Source organism: Podarcis muralis, chromosome 6 (genome assembly GCF_964188315.1).
Source record: "Podarcis muralis chromosome 6, rPodMur119.hap1.1, whole genome shotgun sequence".
Classification (NCBI taxonomy): Eukaryota; Metazoa; Chordata; class Lepidosauria; order Squamata; family Lacertidae; genus Podarcis; species Podarcis muralis.
This window is the reverse complement of record NC_135660.1, coordinates 66,205,921-66,233,395: the sequence shown is the minus strand read 5'-3', so window position 1 is coordinate 66,233,395 and position 27,475 is coordinate 66,205,921. Positions and strand designations below refer to the sequence as shown.

General features: G+C 42.3%; 1 protein-coding gene across 5 annotated transcripts in view; it reads right to left on the bottom strand.

The window, feature by feature from the left end:
• PRKG1 (protein kinase cGMP-dependent 1) overlaps positions 1 to 27,475 on the bottom strand; it is a 599,721-nt gene that overhangs the window by 133,598 nt on the left and 438,648 nt on the right. For all 5 annotated transcript variants that reach the window (XM_028729654.2, XM_028729658.2, XM_028729655.2 and 2 more), the window contains 2 exons: positions 26,638 to 26,701; positions 450 to 527 (listed from right to left, as the gene is read on the bottom strand). In XM_028729654.2, coding sequence (XP_028585487.1) covers positions 450 to 527; positions 26,638 to 26,701 — 142 coding nt within the window. The remainder of the gene's footprint in view (positions 1 to 449; positions 528 to 26,637; positions 26,702 to 27,475) is intronic.

Genomic DNA, 27,475 nt, shown 5'->3' with positions numbered 1-27,475 from the left:
AGATTCAAAAGCCGTTTGCTATACAGTCTGAGTGGGCTGATGTGTCAAAACAGATGCAAAAACTCCAGAGAAACGTGCAGATCTCCTGGATATAACTGTTGTATTATAAACCAGCGTGTTTATATTTCTGTACAGATCTGGGGATCGTTCACAGGAGTCTTATTGTGTTTGGGAAATGTAACAGGTAAATTAGTTTTAACAGCTACACAATCATCTGATCCCTGCAAGGGAAAAATGTGTACAGCTCTGTGTAATAAAACTCTTTAGGTTTTTCATTTGAAAAGTGCAGCCTCCATCGCCAACACCAAGTCACAACATCAAATTAAATGTGAAATATTGCACCCCCCTTGGCACTGTATGGGGAAAAAGCGAGGGTTGGTGTTACATCCCTATAATATGCAACTATTGCTTATGACATGCACTTTAAACAGGGTGCCACAAGAGCTTACCTTGCCTTTGCTGATTATGAAGAAAGTGTCCCCGCGAGCACCTTGCCTGATAATGTACTCTCCATTTTCATAGTGCGTCTGCAGAAAATAAAAAATTACAAGAACAAAAGAAATGTTGAATGCTTGTCACCCAACTTGCAGTTTTACAGTTTCATAACATAATTCTTAGTGATGCAGCAGCAACAACAACAACAACTTTGTTCAGGCATTGCAACTTTAAGAAAATACCTGTGGCAAGGAGTAAAACAACTCAAAAGAAATAAGTCTTTCTCATAGCTTTCATCAAAGTATATTTCACACACTGTCATATACATATAAGTGTCACTTCACAAGTCCTCCTATCATTGTTTGTAGTAGTAATTCTGCTTTTCACTTTTCCCATTATCAGTAGTCGTGATGGAAATGGCAAGATATAATTTTATTTCTGAACCAGTCTGAATTTGGCTATCTAACCCACCAAAACATCCAGTCCCAAAGTTGTCATTTGCAGAGGATCCAAGGGCATATTTTCCTGTTAAATCGACAGTTCTGCAAAAAAAGGAAAGGTCCTTCCAGCAGAACATGAGTTAAAGGTAGCTGATGTCAGTACAGAGGCTACATTCCCAAAGCCGGGGGACAGGGAGGTTCCTCTTGCCCAAAAATTAAGTCCACTGAGGTAGTCAGTTCTTCTCCAGCAAGGATAATCAGGGGACAGTGTCTTTTATCAAAGTTTTAAATTACATTGTTCATTAAATGACATTCTATTATGTGGAATTCAATGTAAAAAAGAAAAGAAAAACCCAAACAAATAAGCATTGAAGCATAAAAAATGAGGAGTATTGAAAAGGTGTAACAAAGTATAGACCCAGTTTGCTTCCAGAAAGTTGTTCACCATACATCCTGATTTGCTTGTAAGGAAATTAGACAATGTCAGCTATTTATTATAGCTCCCATATAAAACACAGCCACAGCAATATGCTTGTCCCTCAACTATGAGAAAAGCAAGTGTGTGTGTGTTTGTGTGTAGATCAGGAAAATAGTATAGGGGAAGGCCTTGAGGGATTATTGTCTGGAGAAGATAATGGATTTTCCACATCTTGCTTGCTTAGGTCCTAAATTTAAACCAATAAACTTTGGCTGTGATCGCTGTGTCTCTATTTGAGGTTCGGAGACAGTGAATACTCCATGAGAAGTAACCAGGGCTGACCTGCCCATGAGGCAAAGTGAAGGGGGCAGGATCCAAAGGGGTGTCCCAGCCTTCAAGGAGCACATTACCAGCTGCTACAGTGCCAAGAGTGGCTGTAGCCACTTGGAGGCTGGGTCAGCCTCCTCCTCAGCAGCCCCCCCCCGCTACCTCCACAGCACCTCTGGGCAAAGACGCAGCACTGCTGGTCTCCTCCCACCCTTGAGGAGGGAATGTGGAGACTGCCCTCTGGGGTGTCCTGGACAGGCCTCTTCATCCTGTAATGACCTTTGTTTCCCAGTTCAGCTGTTGGGTGAAGTTAATTTGATTCCTCGCCCCCTTGTTCCCAATGTAGATCTTCACTCCCCCTCATCTCTGCCGGGGAAGCACCATTTTGTGGTTAAACTCAGCTGCCAAAATATATCAGGCCAGCTTTGGAAGTAATCACATTATTGTTTTTAAAGGGGGAGATTTAGAAATAGTAAGATGCCTCATTTTAATTTCTGACAGGACTAACTGCATGGCAATTATTTGTAGAATGTAAATAATACATTTATTTATTAGTGGGATTTTTTTTTATTAACCTCAGGGAGAAATTGTAAATTCTTCATTGGGGGGGGGGGGAATACCAATAGGAAGTTATCCAATAAAATAGCATAACATTTCATAGACGCTGTAGCTAATTAAGCCCTGAAAGAATCCAGAATTTTCTTTGTTTTCCCTGTTTTCCTTTCCCTGTTTTTCAGAGGCAAACATACATTTCAATGTATTCTATTAACTGTTAGCATAACATTACAATAACTCTAAGACTTGTAAATATATGCAAACTAGTTGTTGTTGTTTTTTACAATGTTAATACCTAATACCTTGAGGCAAATAATTCTCTTGTAAAATTATCCAGAGTAGCAACAGAATCCTATACATGTCTACTCAGAATTAAGTCTTATTGGATTCAGTGATGCTTTCTCCCAGGTAAAAGTTTATAGAATACCATCCTGAAATTATATCCAATTCTTATGTTTAAATTATTTATTTCTGAAAGAGCAGCACCCTTCCCCATCTCCTTTCCGAAAGAGACACCTTCACTCTTTTTAGACTCCATGCTCTTAATCGTTCTAGCTGCCCTTTCTGAACTACATTCAGTCATGCAATATCCGTTCTGAGATGAGGTCAGCAGTATGGCAAGCTGTATTTCAGGTGAGGATGAACCATTGACTTCTATAATAGCATTATGGTGTTTTCTGTATTCCTCTCTATCCCATTTCTTACAAATCACACTCCAGGCAATTTACCCATGTAGAGCAATGCAGTATAGACAGTAATACAGGAAACACATTACTTACTTCCATTCCACTAATGTGAATGGCACTACTGTGATTGACATTGAATTTCATTCACACTAGAGAAGTTGAATTGCTAAGGTTAAGAAAGGCCAAGCATTATTAAATCCTCCTCCTCTTGGAATAAGTTAATTGTTGGTCCTAAATATAGTAGTAGTAGCAGTATATAAAAAAGGTAAAGGTAAAGGACTGCTGGACAGTTAAGTCCAGTCAAAGGTGACTATGGGGTGCGGTGCTCATCTCGCTTTCAGACCGAGGGAGCCAGTGTTTGCACACAGACCTCTTTCCGGATCATGTGGTTAGCATGACTAAACCACTTCTGGCACAATGGGACACCGTGATGAGTACCAGAGTACAAGGAAACACTGTTTACCTTCCCGCTGCAGCGGTACCTATGTATCTACTTTTACTGGCATGCTTTCGAACTGCTAGGTTGGCAGGAGCTGGGACATAGCAACGGGAACTCACCCCGGCAGATTTGAACCGCCAACCTTCTGATCAGCAAGCCGAAGAGGCTCAGCGGTTTAGACCACAGTGCCATAATAATAATAATAATGCTCATTGCTATACCCAAGTCAGGATGGGAAGGTGCCTTATATATTGCATAAACACAACTGAGATTTACCAGTCAAAACCGTGAGAGATAATCTGCTTTTATGTGGCATTCATGGGTTGTTGTTCTTGCTAGCACTTGGTGATGAAATGGCAGTGCAGTAGGTGAGGCAAGTATAATGTTAAAAGCATGCTGCCCCTTTCTGGGTTTTTCTTGCTATAGCCCTAAGGTCTTCTGCTGTCTTAATGACTCGATTTTTCAACTTTGCTATCCAGCATATCTCCCCACGGAAGCCCTCTGCAGATACATCCTGCATTTTCTGGAATGCAGCTGAAATTCCCTTAGGTAGCAGTTAGCCAAGAATAATAGGGCTCACAATGGGGTATTTTCACTAATAGCAGAAGCTGAAGGATCACATGAATCTTGACAATTAGGCAGTGTTGCCAATAACAGTTACTTGGATCTCTCATTAAGTTCAGTGGAAAAGTTTACTGCACTATCCAATGAGCAAAATGGGGAACATAGTTTTCACTTGCACAGATGCAGTCAGGACTTTCTATGCCTTTTCTCTCCCCATAGAGGGTTTAATGGAACTGCCAAACTTATTTTACTGTAAGTTTGTATATGTGCAGGAAATCTAAAATGGGTCATTTTTGTGAAATACCCAGCAAAGCCCTAACAATTTATGGTGTGTGTTTTTTACCACTGTGGATTATTTGTTTTCCTCAATCAAGCAATTTTTTTTTTTATTATTCAAATAACCCCTTCTCAGAAGCAAAGTCAAACACCTGCTAGATCCTCTCAGGATTATAAAAATAAAAAGTTTGTTACCATTTAAAACTGTCACGTGAAGGTTTACATTAAAATTTTGGTAATTAGATTTCTAGCTGATTCAGTTTGCATTTAGCAGAAGACTGTGACACATTGAACAAATGAATAGGTGTTAAACCACAGCAGTATACAACAATTCAGAGGTGGCACTCCTGATGGTTAAAGGAGACAAGCACAAAGTTGTCACAAAATTCTTGTCAAACTCATCATCTAACCTCCCTCTTGGTATTGGGGATGCCGAATCTTTTCCCAAGGTACCTGAGCACCTAGGGTAGATGTCAGAAATGACATCCCAGTGCTCAGCAACACATGGGACATGTATCTTTAAGGATGCTGGATGTTTATATTAAGGACTCAGGCACCTTGGGAAACTACAGTGACCTGGCAGTGGTTGGTTAGCCAAATGTTCCACAGAGACTTAAAACCAGGGGCATTATGGCAATATTCATCTCCTTTGGTTACTCTACAACATTTAATAATGAACGTTTATTTTCTTAAAAGGCCAATAGCTTAATTTATTGATCAATCCATCAGTTAACTAAAGCAGACTAATAATCACAATAATTTATGACAAGTGAATGGGGGCTAGTCATCTAGATAGGCTGGTGGACCAGGATGCTATCAGAAAACACATACAACTAATCAGGAGTTTTAGAATGAAGGCTGCAATCCTGTCAGTGGTACTTGTGGGCAGGATTAAATTCCAGGTGAACAATTAAGTTAAGCAGGGTGACAACAAATCATAATCAAAGATAGTTGATTCCATGTTGATAATTTAATTCTTCCAGCTACTGTACTTACAATCAGTCTAGGAATACGGGACAGCTAGGAGAGTAGCAATTGAGTTATTAACAAAGATTGAGAACTGTTATTAGGAGGTCTGCTGCCTGGCAATGAATCTGTTTGCAGGTGGCAAGTGATGCTTGCCTCTCATAATGAGAACCTTTCAGTGGGGTGTGGCACTGTCTGCTTATTATTGTTGCTATTACCATTTTTATCTTAGTCTGCCTTTTGGTCAACAAGTCCTCAAGATAGCTTACCAAAATACCCAGAAATATAAAGCACACTCAATAAAACCTCTTTAAAACAATCACAAAAACAGTTCCTGAAGCAAGTCTGCTGCATGAAATGAACTAAAGCAACCCCTTTCCATCAATATTGCATTCATTTCCCAAGAAGTGGTAAGAAGAGGATTTACAAGCCCTTCACATTCCCCCCTATTTTGATCTAATTCCTGGAGCCATTCACTTATTCGGCAGTTACATAATAGCTGGAAAACAACCTCAAGTCATGTATTCTCTGGTTATTCTATTAATTGGAGGAAGTGAGAAGTGGTAGTGTAAAATTTCTGCTAAACATCACTTGATGACAACGTGCCTTCTCTGGGCTGCTGAGTGTTGTAAAACCAAGGTCTTGAATGGTGCTATAATTTCATTTGACAGATGTCTTGACTGTAATCTGTATTTAGAGTTTATGATGACTAGAGCTTATTTTAGGTATTTAATATATTGCCCTATGTTACCAAATTCCAGGTCAGCTTTCAAAATACAAACTGCACATTTTAAAACAACAGTATCTCCAAACATCAACACAACAAACCACAGTAAAAAAACCAACAACACACAGCTTGTTATTAAAATCAACAAATGCTTGACAAAAATACTTTTTTAACTGTTGCCAAAATACAATTAATGTCACGGAACATGCCCCATTTGGGAAGATTGTTTTCATGTATGTTTTCTTAATTACCTTTTTTTATTTCTTAACTTGTTCTCAAAAAACAAATATGACAATGATCAAGTTTTACTGATACCCGAGTATCATTACCTGGGACCCAGGTGAATGTCATGACCTGAGACCCACTGGGGTCAACATAGCAGGCAGGCATTTCTGAGCATACATTTGCTCTCATACATCGCTTTCACAGCACTCATATTTCTGCTTTGAGTCAGTTTCTACTGAACAATAGCTTACAGTCCACTATCAGCAGCTAGCAGGACAGCAAGGAGAGGTTGTGCCAATTGGGAATGCAGGAGATCTGCCAAGTTCCTTCAGGCTAGCTGGAAGGTGAAGTACAGAGTACCCCTATACTGACATGCTCTCGCCCTCTGTCACAGAACAGGTTTCTGATACACAACTGACCTCAGCCTGCTGAGCCTGCATAGTCACAATCACAACGTATCTGTGCCATTGTCCTGCCTGCATAAAGGTATATAACTAGCTAAGCAGAGATTTTTCATGCACCTCAACCTGTCTTTTTACTAGTAAGCAGGGACTCGCTTATCAGCTTCACATACCAGAAATGCGAAGTGGCCTTGAAGAGACTAGAAGCTCCAAAATGATCGCTTCATGTAACAGACGACCAAATATGCAACATTTTGAACAAGACAGAAGAGGAGTGAATTTATAAACTTTGTTCAGAACTATCTGTTGCCATGCTTATTTGTCAACCAATTAGAAGTAAACATGAAGAGTCCACAAGCTGTCCACACATTCTGTTATCCAATCATGTTGCCGAAAGGGATTGTTCACAAGCTAAGCATGTAAAGAAAATGTTTTAAAAGTGTCTTGAATTTTGTATTCTGGGTCCAGATTTTGGAGAACTCCTCTGGATCATTTATTCTTACCGCAGTCTGCAATAAATTTGAACCCTTTCCATGATGTTGCTGTCTTTATTTGGCTAAAGAGGACTGGCATATTTCCAGACCCCCTTTGTAGGGTAGCATTACTACTCCTTCAATAAATCCTTAGATCATTTGCACAAATACTAAATAGGAAATCAATTAATATTGTGCAACAGGAGCTGGCAATACATAGTGCAAACCAACATATTGGCGCTTACATTTCCTCTTAATTTGAAAGACATTTCCTTTCCCTAACTCTGTCCCTTTTTCATATTTTGTCACAAGGAAAAAATATATATACTTTCTCTGGTGAAATACAGGGTGTTGGTTTAAAAGAAAGAAGATTAATTGGAGCTGTTCATACAGTTTCAGTGACATGCTGCAATATAATTGTATTCTTAGAGCCTAGACTGCAAGGCTTACCATACAAATCACAAGGCCTTAAGAGATGCACATATCAACAAAGAAATTATTACTTAAGCCAAGAGAAAAGTTACAGTATTGTTGAGTTGCATAGCTTTAGAATTATGCAAAAGAGAGACACACAGAATTGTAGAGTTGGAAAGGAGGGTAATCTAGACCAGCCCCCTGCAATGCAGCCATACACAACTCTTCCATGCAGGGATCAAACCTGCAACCATGCAATTATCAGCACCAGGCTCTAACCAATTTTAGCCACTTCAATCTGATAATGGAGCACGGAGCACTCCTTCACACAGCACACAGGTAAACTATGGAATTCACTGCCACAAGTTTTAGTAATGGCCACCAATTTAGACAGTTTGAAAGGGGTTTAGACAAATTCATGGATGATAAGGCTATTAATAGCTACCAGCCACAATGGCTGTGTACTGCTTCTAGTTTCTTAGGTGGCATGCCTCTGAATACCAGTTTCTGGAGAATTAGGGAGAGGGTGGTTTTGTTCATGTCCTGCTTATGAGCTTCCCAAAGGCATCTACTTGGCCACTGAAACAGATGGGCCTTTAATCTGACCCAGCAGGGTTCCTCTTTTGTTCTTATTTACACCTTTGCAGCAAGTCACCACAAACAATATTCTGCTAAAGCCGCTATTTAAAATGAGAGGTTTTTTTACCATTACACACACACACACACACACACACACACACATTTTCCACTTAAAATAGTAGGGTGCCATGATAATGAAAACAATCACAAAATTCCTTTCAAATTGCAAATATGGCTGAATCAATTTGAATGTTTAAAATCCATTTTCCTCCCTAGAAGGTACAGAGCCAAAAATGAAAATCTAACCAAGCTTATTTCTAATACCAACAAATCAGGCAAACATTTTGGACCTGTACGCTTCAATGAAACAAAACAAAAACCACCTCTCTCTGAACCATAATCCCAGTACATAAATAATCCCAGTACCTATGTTAAAATGGAGTAATCCTCTGCACCAGAAACCAGAGTTATTAAGAAAAAGGGATATTAGATGTCATGAACTGTCAGGACAACAGAGGGAGGAAGGGGAGAATCCCAGCAAGGGCTGTAGCTGGGACTGGGGCACACTGGGGCAAGCTGGGGATGGGGAAAGAGAGGTTGGTATAGGAAGTACTCACAGGGAGGATGATGATGAGGTGGGAGCCAGTGCATAGGAACCAGAGCAGCAGCACCCATCACCAGAGTGGGCCCTGTCTCCACTAACACAGCAGGCACTGAGGCGTAGGGAGCAGCAGGCAGGGTGCTCCAGGAGGCTAAGGCAGGCAAGGGCCCACTAGCTAGCTCTGGGAGGAAGTGTGTGATTCCTCAGTTGGAGTAGGCTTGGAACAGGTGAGGGTCATATGCCTCGTCAAGCCCAGATGCTGCAATCAGCAGGCAAAGCATAAAGGGGCAGCAGAGCTGAGGTGCTGTGTCTGCTCAACTGCCTATGTTGACGGGCCTTGATTTGGATACTCCTGGACCTCCATGGGACTGTGCTTCAGGTTTGACTCTAGTGTCTTGACTGCTGGCCTTGGCTACTTGGATTGACCCTGAACCTCATTTCCTGAGCTTTGAATTTTGAACTTTGCTTTCATGGATCAACCCTCAGACTCTGAACTTTGACATACTGACTTGCTGACAACTGTAGCTTACACTAAAGCACACATTTAATTTGTGGCACTTTTGAATCACTCTGTTGACTAGAAATCTTGATTTCATAATTATACTTGTGATACGAAAGTTGAAATTCCATATACATTTGTAGTTGGCATTTTACCTAGGCAGGAAAAAACAATGTCCAGATTCCTGGACTGGATTGCCTGTTAAGCAAGCAAAAATTTTTAACGTAAGAAAACCGGCAACATACTTCTTACCCTCACAAGTTCCTATAGGAAGTGGCTTACTATTTCCTAAAATAAAATAACGAGGGTGCAGTACATTGCAGTGGACAAAATGCTAATTCCAGCCGAGGGAAGTGAGTCAAATCGAATCCCTGCTCATCCATGAAGCTAACTGTATTACCTTAGCCAAGTCACACAAGAAGAGTTTTGCTGGGTCAGGCTAACCTAGTCCAGCAGTCTAACTGGTCAACCAGATGCAGCGAGTTCCATCCTTAGTCATGAGCTAAGTATGTTATCACTTGAAAGAAACAGCAATGTGATTATTAGATCCCCTTTGAAACCTCTTGCCTGCTGGAATGTTAGGATTTGTTTCGATGTTACTGGCTGCTGCTTCGTCTTTTTAGTTTTGCACTCTCAATATTCCTTAATTTACCCATTTCTTAATTAAAGAAAACAGCAGAGAAGTGTTCAAGTTTACTTGCTTTAATGTTGGAGTATGTTTTCCAAGTATGCCATCATTTTGGCACCATGTAATAGTTGTGAATGTCAACCAGGCTGCTTGCTCAGCGCTCAAAGGATTTCCCCTGCATTTGGAATCTAAATACAATATTGGCCCACTCCACATAGAGGGGCTTCTGCAGCACCACATCTGTCAGTTCTGACCTAGCTATAGGGATTTGGTAAATAAGAAAAATGATGCAGGCAGCTCATGTTATAGCCTCCAAGCATATAGTCATTGTGACAGCTAATATTTCATTTCTACTGCTAGACATCTGTTATATCAAAGTTGTAAACTGCTGATGAAGAATCAAGTATCATGAATCAGGGGATTAAAGTTCCTTTTGCTGTGTATAACAAAGGTCCATAGAGAGAAACCAAACATGATTCACTCAAAACTGACACTTGCCCTTGCAGCTGGTGTGTAACATCTAGGAATCACTAAGGCTTGCACATTGTACAGCTGGATGTATCTGCTCCTGTTAAACAATAAACATCTAAAGCTGTATTTGAAAGGCACGGATCAAGTTCTTTACAAAAGCCTGCAAAATTTTCTTTTTTCTGCCTATGTTTTCCTATGGAAACTATTTCCATTTTTATGAGGGCATTTGATGTACAATTTCCCCCTCCCACCAGGAAGCTGGGTTTCTGGTGTTTTCATGACCATCTAATAGGCAAATTGTTTTCATCTAACAAGTTGGTGCTGAACCACATGCTCCAATTCTGAAAGTGATCACTATGTATCAATGCACAATGGTGTCTGAAAAAGTGCACAACTGCTTGGAGTCAGTGTGTGCTATGCCATGTTTAATTGCCTTTGCAGGCATTGCTATAACGCATGGCTTCATATCTGAAAAATATCAGCATGTATTAGTCCACAGCCAGTATAAATCTAGTGCTTTTCTGAAAAAGTGCATAACTGTTGTGAAAAACTGAGCGACATCACCACACTAGGTTTTTTCACTTTTGTTTAACATAATGGTGTTGCATTCTAAGGAACACCAAAAGAGCATTGTGAAGTTTACATGGGAACATATAGGTATGCCTTACTATTGCACAGACTATAGGCTGGCAGTATGGTCTTAGGTCTTTCCCAGACTTGCTACCTAACATTGATTTAAATTGTAGATTCCAGAGATTGATCTTGGGTGCTCAAGGATACAGAACATTTGGGATAGCATCGGACTATGTGTCTTCCCAATCAGGCAGCTGGACCTCATTTGGCAAGCAAAGATGCTGGTCCATGTACTAACAAGTTTTGGCAACTTTGGTTCAGTGCACTGTTTGTGTATTGCTATTTGACCCTGCTGGGTGACATTTTAATGCCCAGAATCCTTTGAAACAATATTAACAAACAAACAATCATGATGGTGAGCTGAAAACCATTTTTCTATTTAATGGAAAATAATTGTTTGAACAAAATGTTTATAATGTCAACCTTTTCGACTAAAGGTTAGAGGCTGTTTTTTGTTTTTTTAGGATACACTTTTTTGTTTTTTTAGGATACACTGTTAAATGTCATGTTCAAAAGAATATACAGAACAAATGAAAGAGAAATGTCCCAATCCAAACACCTATAAATCACAACAACGAATCTTCTACCCCTCGTGTTACATTCAGAGCATTCTTCTCAATGCATATAACTCAGGAGGTGGTGAGATCTAAAACTGAACAATCATTCCTAGTATGAAATAAAATATTAGTGCCAAGTCCTTTTTACATAAAGGTATATTATTTAAAAAGCTATATGCTGCCTTATAGGTCCACGCAAGACAGTGAACAAAATAAATGCATAACAACACAATGCAGTATTATAATAAAACTTTAAAATTAATATGTGTCAGAAGGCAATACATTAAAACCAACCAGTATGAAGGCTATTTCCAGAGGCATCGCAATAAAACATCAATAAAACAGCAGCATGACAATAAAACATACATTAAGAGCCATGCATAACTGGTTGGTTTTCAAAGCCTTTTGAAATACTACAAAGCACACCTCTTAGGTGGGGTTGGGTTCCACAAGGCAGGGATCACTGCTGAGATGACCCAGTCCCTACTGCCCACCAATCTAACTCAAGACCAATAAGTAAAGTACGGCCTCCAATGCCAAGCTTAAAGCATGGGCAGGTTTGTGCGGCATAGGCAGGTCTTTAAACAAGTTGGGGCCAAACTAGGGCTTTAAAGGTCAAGTCCAGCACTTTAAACGTATCAATAAAATATGTTGTCTGGCCTCAACAGTCACACCATTGGCCACATGTGGTACCAGCTGGTTTCCAGATCATCTTCAAAGGCAGCCCTATGTACAGTGCATTAAAATTTTAGTTAACTAGATTGCAGTCTAATGCTAGTTAACCCCTGTTCTCTTCACACGCTTTAGCTGACTTATTACTGGTTTCAACCTACGGTATATTTTTGTAGGCTACTTTGAAAATGTTCCTTTAAAGTGGGTCAGAAATTCATCATCCTCATCATTAGAATTTATATACCGCCCTATACCCAGAGGTCTCAGAAATCATTTTAATGTAATCATTTAACGAATAAATTGTCTGAAATATCTGCCAGGGGCAACAAAAGAGAAATGCGTAAAAGCAGCTGGTGTCGAGGTGAGCACTGACATCTGGATTGAGGCAGAAGGTTGTGGTGTGTATGTAGATACAATATTAATTATTCCTTAATTGAAATAATTTGTTATTAAATCTGATTTTGCATCACAAGTCCATAATATCACAGAACTAGGTTCAGCTTAGGAAGAAATTTGCTTTTAATGCAGATATATATATATATATATATATATATATATATAGGCTTTTGAAAAAGATAGAAATTCTTATTGATTATTTTTAAAAACCAAGGCAGAATAGCGTTCTCTAAAACATTTCACCCTCTATGTTTAATCTGCAGCATTGCTTCACAATATGAATTAGGTCACAAAGAGTAATAATCTATTTTCACTGGGACAGAAAGATGTAGCCAATATGAGGCCAGATCTTCAGGGCTGCTATATTTTATACAAAAAGATAAAACTGCACACGTTTCTAAGAGCAGCCAGGGTCAACTAATAAATCAGAGTGATAGGGCAAAGTGCCGTAGCAGAGCACTACATAAAGCTTTCTAATCTAAGATATAAATCCAAGATGAAATGTTGTCATCCGGCACTGGGGCAGTGTGGCTTGCATCATAGCAGAGGGCAGCACTGGAACATGCTGATTTCAGTACTGAGTGAGATTGCTCAGCGGTTCTTGCAGAATTGAGCCCACATGGCAATATGAGAATAAATCATATGGCAAAGCAAAAAGAAAAAGTGACATAAGAACTAATGGCTATGCCCACCTCTGTATATTAGTCATTAGTGGGGAATGAGTGCCATTTCAGAAGTTTAATTTTCAGTGTATGTTGAAAGCATAGTATCTGAGGGATAGAAGCATGTTTTAAAAGATGATATATACAGTGGTATCTCGGGTTACAGACGCTTCAGGTTACAGACTCAGAAATAGTACCTCAGGTTAAAAACTTTGCTTCAGGATGAGAACAGAAATCGTGCTCCGGTGGCGCGGCGGCAGCAGGAGGCCCCATTAGCTAAAGTGGTGCTTCAGGTTAAGAACAGTTTGAGGTTAAGAACAGACCTCCAGAACGAATTAAGTACTTAACCCAAGGTACCACTGTACATATTTCTGTGGGTCTCTCTCTCCCTTGTGTATACATACATATATTCTGTAATATGTGTAAGTGGTTCTAGTGATGTTCAGCACTGTGTTCCCATGTCTGTAAATCGAGTGCAGTACAGGCAACCCGATTGCACTCTGGGTCATTGCGTGAGACAGCAGAGCATGCATAAGCCCACGCCACCCTGTTACAGCCCCTTTCTGGCCACTTCCGGGTCACAGCGATATGCGCATAAATCGGTTGTTGCCCAAACATTGATATGAACTAATGTACATTGGCCGTAATAGGATGAATTTTCACTCTTGCCTGGAGGGTTCCACAGTAGCCTGGGTTCTGTTAATGCAGAGCTTTAACATTAGTGTGTGTCGCGGCATATTAGTGTGTTGGCTGCAGTGTGTAGGTCTGTCACACCTAGTTTAACCTTCAGTTTGCTAGTAAAACTGAATCACTGTGCTGCAAAATGATGCGTGTCTAAAAAGTGTGTCACCCACACGGAAAGTTTGGAAAGCTCTGTGTTAAGGGGTCAGTGTTGCTGACTGTGGGAGCAAAGGAAGGAAAGGAGATGTGTGACGAGATAATCTTCCATTATGTTGATGATATAAGCCTTAAGTTACTACAGACGGTAATGGCAAGCAACGACAGCTATTCTTGTGTATCTTGGGCCAAAATAAAATGGTTTAATTTTACCTCTCCCTTCTATCATCTGGTACTCAAATGTATGAATAAGGTCAAAAGGCCATGGCTTCCTATTTTACTATTTATAAAACTGTTTTCATCCTGTGTTTCACTTAAAAATATGTCTTAAGGAGAAGTTACACACTTGTTCAAACTTCTCTGAAGCAACACCCTAAGGCAGTATTATAACACCACACTCTTTAAATAGTAGCTCATCAGCCTTAAGTTTACACATGAATAATTCATTATTAAAACAGTCATTTTCTGCTCTTCAGTCCTTTAATTACTTGGCTGTCTATTAGGCTCTGCTCCAATTGTTCACTCAGAACCACTCAGGATTATACCAGATGAAATAACCAGAAAAGAGCCCTGTGTTTAAAAAAATTATCACAAATGATGTCAATATATGAAATTATGATTTATTTATTTATTTAGAAATCCAAAGAAATTCATTTTTTTTCTTTATAAGAATAAGCTTATAACAATTTATAATATATATATATGAAATGTAACTTCTCCTTTAACAAGAATTAGCACTTCTGACCAGTACCCTATCTTCCATGTACTGAAAAAAACACAACTAAAAAATATTTCCCAAAGGACTGTTGGGGAAAGAAATAACAGCAAAACTATGGATTCTGACCTGCTGGGAGCCTGAAGGCCCCCCCCCCTTCCTGCCTCTTTCCACTTGGCCTAGGGCAGGGCCTGACAGGCTTCATAAGAACTGCTGCTGCTCCTGCCCAGCAAGGACTGGGGTATTTTGGGGAAAGTTTTGTCGGGAGTTTTTGCTGTTATTTATATTAATTATAACACGGGTGGTGCGGTGGTCTAAACTCTTGGGCTTGCCGATCAGAAGGTCGGCGGTTTGAATCCCCGTGACGGGGTGAGTTCCTGTTGCTCGGACCCTGCTCCTGCCCACCTAGCAGTTTGAAAGCACGTCAAAGTGCAAGTAGATAAATAGGTACTGCTCCAGCAGGAAGGTAAACAACATTTCTGTGCACTGCTCTGGTTTTGCCAGAAGCAGCTTAGTCATTCTGGCCACATGACCTGGAAAAACCATCTGCGGACAAACACCGGCTCCCTTGGCCTTTAAAGCGAGATGAGCGCCATAACCCCAGAGTCGTCTGCGACTGGACTTAATTGTCAGGGGTCCTTTACCTTTAGCTTTTTATATTATTTTTTTTGTTTCTTTTCTTTATATTTATGTGGAAAGTGTTCAGTTTGGTTATGTAGTTTTGATGTGTTTTATTTAATTTTATGACTACTTTGCTATGTTTGTAATTATGTAAATCTTTTCATATTGTAAGCCGCCTTGAACATTGTTTTAACTGTGGAAAGGCAGCATACAAATAAAATGATGGTGATGTCAAAAAATAAAAACAAAAATATTAAAAATCCATCTTATAACATAAAACCAAGGACAGGCTGAAACTAGCATTGAGGTAGGAGAGACAAACTTAAAATTAAAAGCTAGGCAAAAAAAATTATAAATTCTGAAGAACTGGTCTGAAGCGTAAATGAGAGGAAAGTAACTAAACTGCTCAACCTGAAAACACATATTTGCAAGAATTTTCACCCCCCACACACATTATACAGAGGGTAAATGACACAGCTAATTAGTATTATTTTTTATATGCAGACCACTAGAGGAAGTGCATGATTGATGCACCGCCCATTCTATCCCTCTTTACTGCTCTCCTGCAGTGAGTAAAATCCATCACTAATTATAGAAAAGGTGAGTGAATGCTGAGGACAGCACCATGTTCTGAGTTATAGCATTTCAGTGTTCATCAATATAATATTTATGAGATGGCTGTGCATACATGGCCTAATTGAATTTCAGAAAAGTTAAAGCAGTTTTAAATCCCTTCTGAACAATTTTCCAGAGCTAACACCCTAATTTATAAAACCACCAGCAGATGATCACAAGGTACAGTTTAATCTGCTTTATATGCTTGCAATCCAATGTTTTCTGGATTTCAACAATTTTTGTTATTTGCTTAAAACAAAGATGCTGTGTCATCGCTGGGTCAATCATTTCGTTTCTATCACAACTACATAACAAAACACCAACACAACTTTTTAAAATGCCTCACTAGAAGATACATTCCTAGGGGCTGACAAATACCAAGAAGGAAATTATGTAAATTCTTTACTTCTTTAGCGTCACACATTGGCTTAGATTCATACATTTGTGAAATGGGCATGGGCCACTATAGAACAGGGTCAGTGCCAAACTGGAGACCCAACAAGAGAAAAATGATATGACACTATGTATGATCTAGTTGAGATTCCTGCAGAGGGTTGTGTTACAGTTAGATGATCCTTGATCCAGTTAGATGACCCTTTCAACTCTATGTTTCTATGAATCCATTACCACATTGGTATGGATAGTATTGTTATTCTGGTTATAAAGGAATTACCCCAAGCACATAAGATGATAACCTTTCCTTTATTACATAACCAAAGACCTTGTTTCTAGTTGTGGGTGGTGGGGATCTGCTATGATCAGTGCTTTTTTTCTGGGGGTACGCAGGGTTACGCATACCCCTAAACATTTTGTGAATCTGAGTAGGAAAATGAGAGTACCCCTAAATTTTTTTTAAAAGAAAAAAGCACTATTACTGTAATTCCGTGTACACCTACCTAGTAGTAAGCACCATTAAAATCAGTGGGCTCTACTTCTGAGTAAACCTAATTAGTATTGTGCTTCACATAGTGTACAAGAATCAGATAACCTGTGCCCCCAGTTACACCAATCAATAGTGCAATCCTATGCACAGTTTGCGTGGAAGTAAACCACACTAAAGGGACGCGGGTGGCGCTGTGGGTAAAAGCCTCAGCGCCTAGGGCTTGCCGATCGAAAGGTCGGCGGTTCGAATCCCCGCGGCGGGGTGCGCTCCCGCTGCTCGGTCCCAGCACCTGCCAACCTAGCAGTTCGAAAGCACCCCCGGGTGCAAGTAGATAAATAGGGACTGCTTACTGGCGGGAAGGTAAACGGCATTTCCGTGTGCTGCGCTGGCTCGCCAGATGCAGCTTTGTCACGCTGGCCACGTGACCCAGAAGTGTCTTCGAACAGCGCTGGCCCCCGGCCTATAGAGTGACATGGGCGCACAACCCTAGAGTCTGTCAAGACTGGCCCGTACGGGCAGGGGTACCTTTACCTTTACCTTAAACCTCACTAAACTCTGAGTAAAACCAGGCATAGGACTGCTTCAGATTTATAAGCATTGCCACATATTTCTTACCAGTGGAGATACTGCAGTGAGGTGACTGAAGGTGGCAGGGGAGGAAACCGGAGGCTACAGAGGAGCAGGCAGCAGTGAGGGGGCAGAAGAGGGTGAGGAAAGTGACTGACAAGTATGGATGGCGGAGAGATGCACACTCCTCATGGACCTGGATCTGCCGTACCCTCCCAGCTGCCCCCAGCCTGCCACCTGAGGCAGCTCACTCACAAAGCCTTATGGGTGGGCAAGCTCTGTTCTTGCAGAATGTAACAAACTTGGGAGGAGAAAGAAGTTTGCATTTCTTAGTACAAATGCTCTCTGCTGTGAGAAAATGACCTTCTAGCTGTGAAAAGTTAATGGGCAGATTTCTATATAACTATGCTATTTAATAATGTAAGAACAGCATGTGGCATCAGGACAATGGCTTATCTAGTCCAGCATCCAGTGGGCAAGCAGATGCCTGTGGGAAACTCACAGGCAGCACATGAGCACAGCAGCCTCTGCCCACCTCCAGTTTATATTGCCTCTTGACCTCCAAGGAAGGGCATTTATCTATTTGTCATTTGTCCTATGGTCACATTGATAACAGCAGGAAATAGAATAAAATCCCCATGAAACCCTAACCCTAACAAAAGCATCTTACAGAATGGCAGGTGGATTGGCTCACTTGTTTGCGTTCCATGGAACTATTGCTCTATGGACATATTTTATTCCCTTGAACATATTATTTGATTAAAGTGCACTGAGATTCTTGGTTGTCTAGGCTGAACTGTAGTAAGCTACTGTTTAGAAATCAGTGTGCTTTGCTGGCACAGACTGTGCAATCTAATGTTCAGAACTAGTTTTGTTTTTGTGTTAGCTAGACTTTAGACTTTAATAATCTTCCTCTCTTCTTCCCGAAGTTTGGGACTGACTTCCCCATATTTTTTATTCTAGACTCCTTTATGCTCCCAGAGTGTTCTGTGCCACACTATTACACTGGAATTTATCTTGAGTTTACAGATCAGTTTCTTTTTATGAGGTATGCTATTCAATTCTGTCAGCCTCTCCACTCTCATTATTCACAGAGAGTTGAATACAAACCTGTTATGGGAGCATTGAACAATTGAGTCCTCCTCACTTCAAAAATACTTTTTAGTGACAAATACTTGAGTCTGATGAAACAAACAAAAAAAAGGGTCGCTTTAACAGCTTGCTCTAAAAGCCAGTTAAACTGAAATGCTAGAATTTAGTTGATAGCATAGGGGAAACTATTTTTCTCCCATCAAATGATTCAGGGCTCACATATCCATACTTAAGCCTCACACAGAGGTATGTGTGTGGATGACTGCAGTCATGGGCTGCAATTTCTTACTTTATTTATAAAAAAAATCTATAAACCAACCACCTGCATAAAATATCAAGACAGTTTAAACCAATGCATACAGATACAGGCAACCCCCAATTTGCATGGGGGTTGCTTTCCGGGTCATTGTGTGCGATGGCAGGCCATGTGGAAGTCCACCTCACCATGTTATGCCCTATTCAGTGTCCAACCATGGCGCATGCATGTACGGTCATGCGTGCCTTGAACACACACAAAACGGTCGTTGTCTGTACAACACATATACACCAGATCTATGCATGTATCTTTTGCTAAATGCCAACACTGTTGCTCAAATCCAGTAAACATTGTAAATATTTAAAAGTCAGGTTTTTTACTTGGATCTCTGCTGGGTTTTTTTTTTAAAAAATGTTATTACTATCACCTTTTTCCTATGCAAGTTAATGGAAAGATCTCTATCTCCCAAGAGGAAGACAGAGGCTGTATCCCCCAAAATCTGTGGTTGGGGCAGAGGTCCTACCTCTTAGCAATCACCCTTGGGGTGACAACTTGCTGGGAAGATGACATTTCTCCCAGGACTCAACTAGACTGGTAAAGGAAAAAAACGATTTACCGTATATGCATTGTATGGGCGATATAACATGGCACCACCAGATGGTGACATGTAGTCCCGTTTTTTCTCTACTTGCTTTCCCTGGTTAAATTAAAACACTTTAAACTGAAACACTTCTTTGATGTGTCTAGATCCAGCCCCAATCTTTCCTCAGGATCCATGGTCTTCCCCTGCTCTTTCCCCCTCAATCTCTTCTCAAGTTAATGGAGAGGTTTCTCTCTCCCAGTGAGAAGAAGCTGTATACCAAAAATCCAGGGTAGGGGAGCCCACCACCACCAAAGACCTTGCGATACGAGGGCCCTTGCTGGAAAGGGTACAGTTTCTTCCACTACCGTCTTCCCTGGTGATCCAGAGGCTTTTTCCACCTATACAAGTCAAGAGAGAGATTTCGTCTCCAGGGAAAATAGGCTATAGCCCTCCAAATTGGGGGGTGGGGTAGGGGACAGAAGTCCACTTCTCAGCAACAACCCTTTGGGCAACAGGGACTTTACTGGGGATGACATTTTCCCACATCAGTCTTTTTTGGGGATCCATGTTCCTTCCCCCTCCCCCACTACCCACCTGCTATTTCACCCCCAGGTCCAAGGTGAGATCTGTTCTTAAGGGAGAACCACTGCAGATATTCTGAAACTTGCCCTTTATGAAGGGGTATACTACAGTTCAAATTATGTGGGGTGGGGAAAGGGGGAGTTGCGGCCATTTTTAGATTCCCTATTATAGTGAATGGTGCTGAAACCAGAGTTGTTAAAGAAAAACAAGTCAAATTGGAAAGGCCCAGAGTAACAAATCACACTGCTTCCCACAGCTACAAATACAAGCTAGATCTTGGGGCTAGTGCAGTGTTTCCCAACCGGTGTTCCGCGGCACACTAGTGTGCCGCGAGACGTTGCCTGGTGTGCCGTTCCCCAGAACAGGACCCAGAGCCATGCCGAAGCTGCGCGCAGCTTTGGCATCGCTCTGGGAGCTTGCGGGGCTGGGGGAGGAGGAAGCCCTCCGCCAGCCTCCAAACCATGTCGGGAGACAGCGGGATGGCACGCTGCGCCTCTCCCGCTGTCCCCCGAGTTTGCAGGGCTGGCGATGGGGAGGAGCAGGCTTCTCCCCCCGCCAGCCTTCCAGCCAAGTCGGGGGGCAGCGGCAAGGGCGCGCTGCACCTCTCCCGCTGTCCCCCGAGTTTGCAGGGCTGGCGATGGGGAGGAGCAGGCTTCTCCCCCCGCCAGCCTTCCAGCCAAGTCGGGGGGGGAGCAGCAAGGGCGTGCTGCGCCTCTCCCGCTGTCCCCCGAGTTTGCGGGGCTGGCGATGGGGAGGAGCAGACTTCTCCCCCCGCCAGCCTTCCAGCCAAGTCGGGGGGCAGCGGCAAGGGCGCGCTGCGTTTCTCCGCTGTCCCGGACGGCTTTCAAAAGCCTGCCTTCAATAGCCGTCCGGGACAGTGGAGAAACGCGCTGCCTTTCTCCGCCTTCCCGGGAAGGCAGGCAGGGGGGAGCAAAGGCTTTCGCCCCCGCCCGCCTTCAGAAGAGGTCAAGGACCTTCTAAAGCCATCCGGGACAGCGGTGAAACGCGCTGCCTTTCTCCGCTCTCCCGGGAAGGCAGGCAGGGGGGAGCAAAGACTTTCGCCCCCGCCCACCTTCAGAAGAGGTCCAGGACCTCTTCTGAAGGCGGGCGGGGGGCGAAAATCTTTGTCCCCCCTGCCTGCCTTCCCAGGGGCTTTTAAATCGCCCCGGACAGCAGAGAAGTCCTCCGCTGTCCCGGGCGATTTTAAAATGCCGCCCGCCAGCATTTTAAGATTGCCCCGGACAGCGGAGAAGTCCTCCGCTGTCCCGGGTTTTTTTAAAATGCTGGGGGTGGGAAGAAAAGCCCTTGTCCCCCCCCCAGCCTTCAGAAGAGGTCGGGGGACAGACTGTCCCCGGACCTGGTCTGAAGGCGGTTTCCCTAGGAACGCATTAATTGATTTTCAATGCATTCCTATGGGAAACCGTGCATCGCAAGACGAAAAACTCGCAAGACGAAGAGACTTGCGGAACGAATTAATTTCGTCTTGCGAGGCACCACTGTATCCGGAGAGGCGGCCTTCAGGCGAGTTTTAATTTTAATTTTCCTTCTCCCACTTAATGCCCCACGCTCGCCCGAGCAGCTTGCAGTCCTCGGTAACCACGGCGACCCGAGGGAGGGGAGGGAACAGGGAAGTCGAGGGCGGCGGCGAGCCGCGATGACGTCAGTGGGCCGCGCCGCCTCGCCCTGGCACGGTGTGAGAGCCCCGGCTAGTGGCGCGAGCTTCAGAATAAGTGGGATCCGCGTGCGCGAGACCGAGATCGCGGGTAAGGAGCTCAGCCCTGGGCAGGAGGAAGCGGGGCCGCGCGTGCGGGCCACATCCCCACAGAGAGCGAGCCTCCCCCGGCCCACCACTCCGGGCAGGTCCACTCGCATGAGGGGGTGGCGATGGCGACGGCCGGCAGCTTGCCTGCAATGCCATCCCTCGAGCAGGCGAGGAGCCCGGAGGCTACCAGATGCGAGTCCTCTTTCCCACCCTGCTCGGGAGTCCAGAGCACTTGGTCGCATTCAGGATCTAGAGTGGGGAAGCGGGGCTTGTGTCTGGGCTGGACACATTGGGCTGCCTGTGCCGCTCGACCTGCGGGGAGAAATCAGGGTGGGAGTCACGACCGTGAGGCAGGGCTGCCAAGTGTGGCAGAAGAGGACACGGCCGTCGCACCTGTCCTTAGGTAGGAGCTTCTTCCGTGTCGACCTGCTGCCCTAAAGTCTTGGCTTTTTTTCTTGGCTTTTTGGCGGTTGGCACAGAAGGAAGGCAAGGGGGAGGGGAAAAAATTGAAACTTACACTTTCGTGCGTCCCTCCCGGCGTGACGCTGCGCGCTGAAGTCACGGGGCTGTAATGGTGGTGTGCCTCGAGATTTTTTTCATGAAACAAGTGTGCCTTTGCCCAAAAAAGGTTGGGAAACACTGGGCTACTGTGCACATTCTCCACACACACAGAGAGACGGGGGGGGGGGGTATTATTTTTGTGTGAAAGAGCTTTCAATCATGTCAGCTCTCACCTTTAGTCTAAAGTTGTACCATGCATTGGAACAGACTTCCAGAAATGTTTACACAGAATTGTGGCCTTAAGCTATTTTAGTTCAATGATCAGTATTATTCTTATACTATATATATTTAAAATAATTCACTGCTATTAGGCATGCCATAGGATGATGACTTGCAGGGCCGTCTTAAGCACATGTGGCGCCAGTGTGCAAAGATCTGCCTGGCGCCCCCCCCCCTTTGCCCAGAGTGGTCGACCTTTTTGGGGGGGTTCCCCAAAGTTGTTGACTTTTTTTAGGGCAGGCCAGCGAGGCGCGCACGGCAGAGCTGGCCTGGCCGGCTGTCTCAGCAACAACAGAGGAGCCCGAGGCAGTGGCAGCAGAGCAAGGCCAGGGCCGGATGCCGGGGGAGGAGCAATCAGAGCCCAGTGCAACACCGCCTGAGGCGGTGGCAACTAAGCAAAGCCAGGCGCCTCGTGTTAGCAGCGTGTGCAGGAGGGCGGAGCCGGCTGGCTGACTTAGTGAATCACTCGCCCGTAGCAGAAGAGATGCGGCGCTCCGACGGGCTCTGCTCCGCTCAGCAGCGGCTGTCGGCTCTTCCCAATTCCCGGACCCCAAATCTTGGCTCCGGACTCTCAGCCTGGCGCCCCTGAGAGCCTGGCGCCCTGCACCCCTAGCGCCTATGGGTAACACAGCCCTGATGACTTGGTGCTTTGATAATTCACATCCATTACAGTATGTTAAATAAAATCATCATACAATTTCCAAGTTTATAGATGTGATCTCATTACATAACAGTCTTTTTACCACCATCCTCACAACAGCATTTGCGCATAAGAATCGCCTAATGGGCAATTTCAAGTAGGTTTTTTTGCTACTGTGTATTAGCTAACAGTTTGTAAGAGAGCTGCACTGCAGCCATGCTAGATTATTCACAGTTTCATAAGGAGAAAGAGGATATTAAATTGTGCTGTGAAGAAAGGAGAGATTATTCCTTGCCTCAAACAGTGCCTGTCAGCTATTCTCATTCAGTGCTTGTAAGACTACCAACCTAGATAAAATGCAGTTACTTTGAAAGATAATTTAAGTACCTTTGATTTTGATGAAACATCACAGGCAGAGAGATTTCTATCATGCATATGGAATGCTACCCATAAATAAAAACAAAACAGAAATCCAGAAAACCTTCCGAGATAAACCATATTAGATAAGGTTGAAAAAGAAAAGCTGTGCTCCTAAGCACACGTATTGGTAATAGTGCAATCCTATATATTGTGCGTTTGACCAAACTGTGGGAGGCAGTGGAAGACAGAAGTGCCTGGCGTGCTCTGGTCCATAGGGTCACGAAGAGTCAGACACGACTAAACGACTAAACAACAACAACAACATATATTAGCAGTGTGCAGAACCACAGAATTTGGTTCAGACCCTGCTTATGTGCTCTGCAGATCACCTGATTCAGCTTGGGGTCCTTAAAAAAAATCTAATTAAAACTCCTCTGCTTTGCTGTCTGATGGAGGCTGAAGCTCCAAAACCAGCCCTTAGCATCCTAAATGCAATCAGAGGGATGGGAATGGGATGGAGGGAAGTGCAACTGGATGTATTTGCAAAAGGAAAAGCTATTGAGAAGGCTTGCATGCACTTTTCTACTCTGCTTCCAGCCATTAGCTCCTATGTCAACAAGTTACCTACTTGACCAACTCTTCGGTTATGTAAAGAGAGAGATTTCTCTAGGGCCATGCCATTCTCAAAGGAAGTGGAAACTGATTTGAACATTTTTGAAGTTTCTTTTATGGCCTAATGCAATGTATGCAGAAAAAGGAAATCGCTAAAATGATATATCCATTATAGATACATTATTTATTTATTTACTTAGATCATTTTGATACTGCTTAATCTATATTTTTTAAAAAAGTGAAAGCAGTATTTACAAGCATATAATACCTGAGCGCACGTAGTTGTTTATATTCTAATGCAAGCTGGAATGGGGAAACTGAGAGCAAGGAGCAAGACAGAAATTAGGGGGAAATGGTGCGGAATAACCCAACATTGAGATTTTTTAGAATGGTTTTCATTTCTAGAGGGGAGGAGTCTGATACTTGTATACATCTCATGTCAGGCTTCTTATAATTATTGATGCCTGATGTATTTAAAATTAGGATGCAAAATTAGGGTGGAACTATACAACACAAAGAACAAAGAGCTCCTTCACTGAATAATATTTAGTTCAGCCTGATATCGTTAAGATCTGCACTAACAGCAGCCAATTATGTAGAGTAGGCAAAAGAAATGCTCATTGTAATAACACCAGGCACTAGAAAGAGGAAAACAGGTACTTGAAAAGGGGGCTATGGCTCCCAGCATCAATTTTTCTGAACATGTGGTGTGGGCCTGGCAATATTTAATTATAGTGTTTGTTCTGCAGGCTCACCACTTTCCCCATATACCTTATGTTTCAAAGGAACAGTTTACATGTTATACAATTTGTAGCTCTTTCCCCAAATTACTATTTTTCCTTGCACATCAATTTCATTGTCCATGTGCTAGAATCTAGCAGCTAGATAAAAGCAAAAAAAGACAGTATATAAATATTAATGAAGGTCAGATGGTAACTGCTTTTAAAATGTCAAAACTATCCTTGTGAACATTTAAATAGTGAGTTGCTGCTCAAGAAACACAGCTTATTTTCTTGTATAAACCAAGAACATGTGAAAATACATAATCGCAAGGAGAACGGCACACACTTTGCATGTATAGATGTCATATAATTAATGCACATAAGATGACATATTAATGGACATTAATTGTGCCTACAGGACTTGCTAGTATGCAATTTTGCAGGTGCAAAAGTAGTAATTAGGAAGCAAATTACAAATAACATTCACAAGTTGCTTGATGTGAAATTAACATGTATTTAATACATTTTGAATGAGCGGATACAAGACTTCCCACATCCCCCAGGACTTGAGGGTCATTAAAAATGGTTCATCAAAATTCTAGCATTAGTATACCTTAATTGCATGGAATTATATGAAGCCTAGCTCATCAGAATTCCATTGAAAAGTGAGATGGGGCAGAACTGCAGAGAAGATGGAAGGCATAAGGCTACAAGAGTGATGGAGAAAAAGAAGGCACCGACTCTCCTATAGGCAGTGAAACATGTATTCATTTTAAAAATATTCATGCTAGCAGTGCAACTGACGAAAGGCAATGTATTTTAAACCTAGTGAGCTTAATTTCAATGGAATAACTGGCTGGAAACATTTGTTAGACCAAGTAGCATAAACTGGTCAAAACTTCTGTAGTGCCAGACCAGTCAGAAAAGACAAAGAAGTCTGGTAGAGAGGTACCTGAGACCCTGCTTTAACATTCCTTCAGGTCTTTTATCACATACGGTTTTCAGCCAGTCTGACATCCAGGAGCACTATGTCAGCTGTACATGCTGAACTCAAGCTGTGGTTAACAACTGGACATGTGATTTCCCTTGAGCTGAAATCTTAATTGACTAGATATTTTACACTTTTTTTTTCTCTGAGAGAGCTTGGAAAGACTGAGCCCAAGTGAGTTGTTACCAATCCTCCACAATTTCTGCTCTCCAAATTTTCTTAAACTTCCCTTGTAAGGTGTGGAAAGGTTACCTAACAGTGCAGGCTGACGATGGCAGAGGCCTCTTCCTGAGGTCTCTAAACTCCCTAGCAGAAATGGATGCTTCTAGCTTCCTTGGCAACCATGGCTGCCATATGACTAAGGCATCCCCTACCATCTAAGGCCATTCTCCATTCCCACTGGAGGCTACGTTTAGGAGATCCTGAGCTGATTGTGGTGGGGTGGCTGTTAGGCTTCAGGTTGTAAAGAGCTGGGGATCATTTCTGAATTCACAATTCCAACCACAACCCCCATAACAGCACTAAGCACCACTATTAAATGAATGCCAAACCCAAATTGAGGACTGAGGTTAGCATCTGGTGCCGTGCTAATTCACATCCAATACAACGAGTATGAGTATGCTAAATACACTTTTAAAGTTGTTGTTTTTTCCAACTTTGAAGGTGTGATCTCATTGTTCACTCACAGTGTTAAGTCTACAAGTGCTGTGTGGACAAGTCTTCAGGAAAATTTCAATTTTGTAATTCCCTAGAAACAGAATCTCTGCTGAAGTAGACTATTTGCCACTTGATCTTTTCACCTTATTTTTTTCCCAAAGGACATCAGTTGCACCATAAACACCATTATCCAAGAGAAGATACTTTACTTCAGCAGAAGTGCCCCAGAAGTGGCTGGCATAGGTGAACTACATACTTTTGTAAACAAAAGACTCCCTACTATACTCCTCACACGAACACAAAACATTAAAAGTTAAATACCTCTTCCAGGACATCAGCAAGCTTACTGAGTATCTCTTCAGGAAGGCTCTGGAATGTAGGAACGCTGTAATATAAAGTGAGAAAGGCCATAAGGTTATAGATAAAATCACATCTAGAAGCTCGTAACCACTTACAACAGCAAAGTAAGTTATAGCTTTTAAACATCCATACAGATTAACACAGGTTCAATAGTTCTTTTCCAAATAAAAGGTTAAATGCCAATTTTATATTTAGCTAGAAGCATCAAAGTGTTTAGAACATACTAACAGAAAAAAATGACACCATTTTAGGAGGCAGATCAGAAATTCTGTGTATCTTTTCAAACTGTGTACATGCATATACCCATGAGGAACTTCTTTGTCTAGCAAAAGGAGATAAAGGACTGTAATATTAATCGGCACCACAATTTTAATGATATTAGGTTATTCTGAGTTACAGATAGGTAGCCGTGTTGGTCTGCCATAGTCAAAAAAAAAATTAACTTAAAGAACTAACTTAGTTGGTCTTTAAGGTGCTACTGGAAAGATTTTTTTTTTTTTGTTTAGGTTATTCTGAGTTTTCCTGGCAATAAGGATGTGAGTAAGAATACAAAATAGAAAATCAGTGTTGCGCCAAAATTTGTCTTCTAATTTCTTAAAAGTTTTCTTTCACCAAAAAAAGAGGCTTCCATCTTTCTGCTCATTCATAGGGTACTTTAAAATTTCTTTAGAATTTTGGGAAGTGGGAGGTTGCACTTATCACTGCAATATATGTGTTTTTCTTTCCATTAAACATTTCTCTAGCGCTCTGCTGCCGACTTTTCCTGATATGAAAATGCCCCATGGATAGAATTAACTCA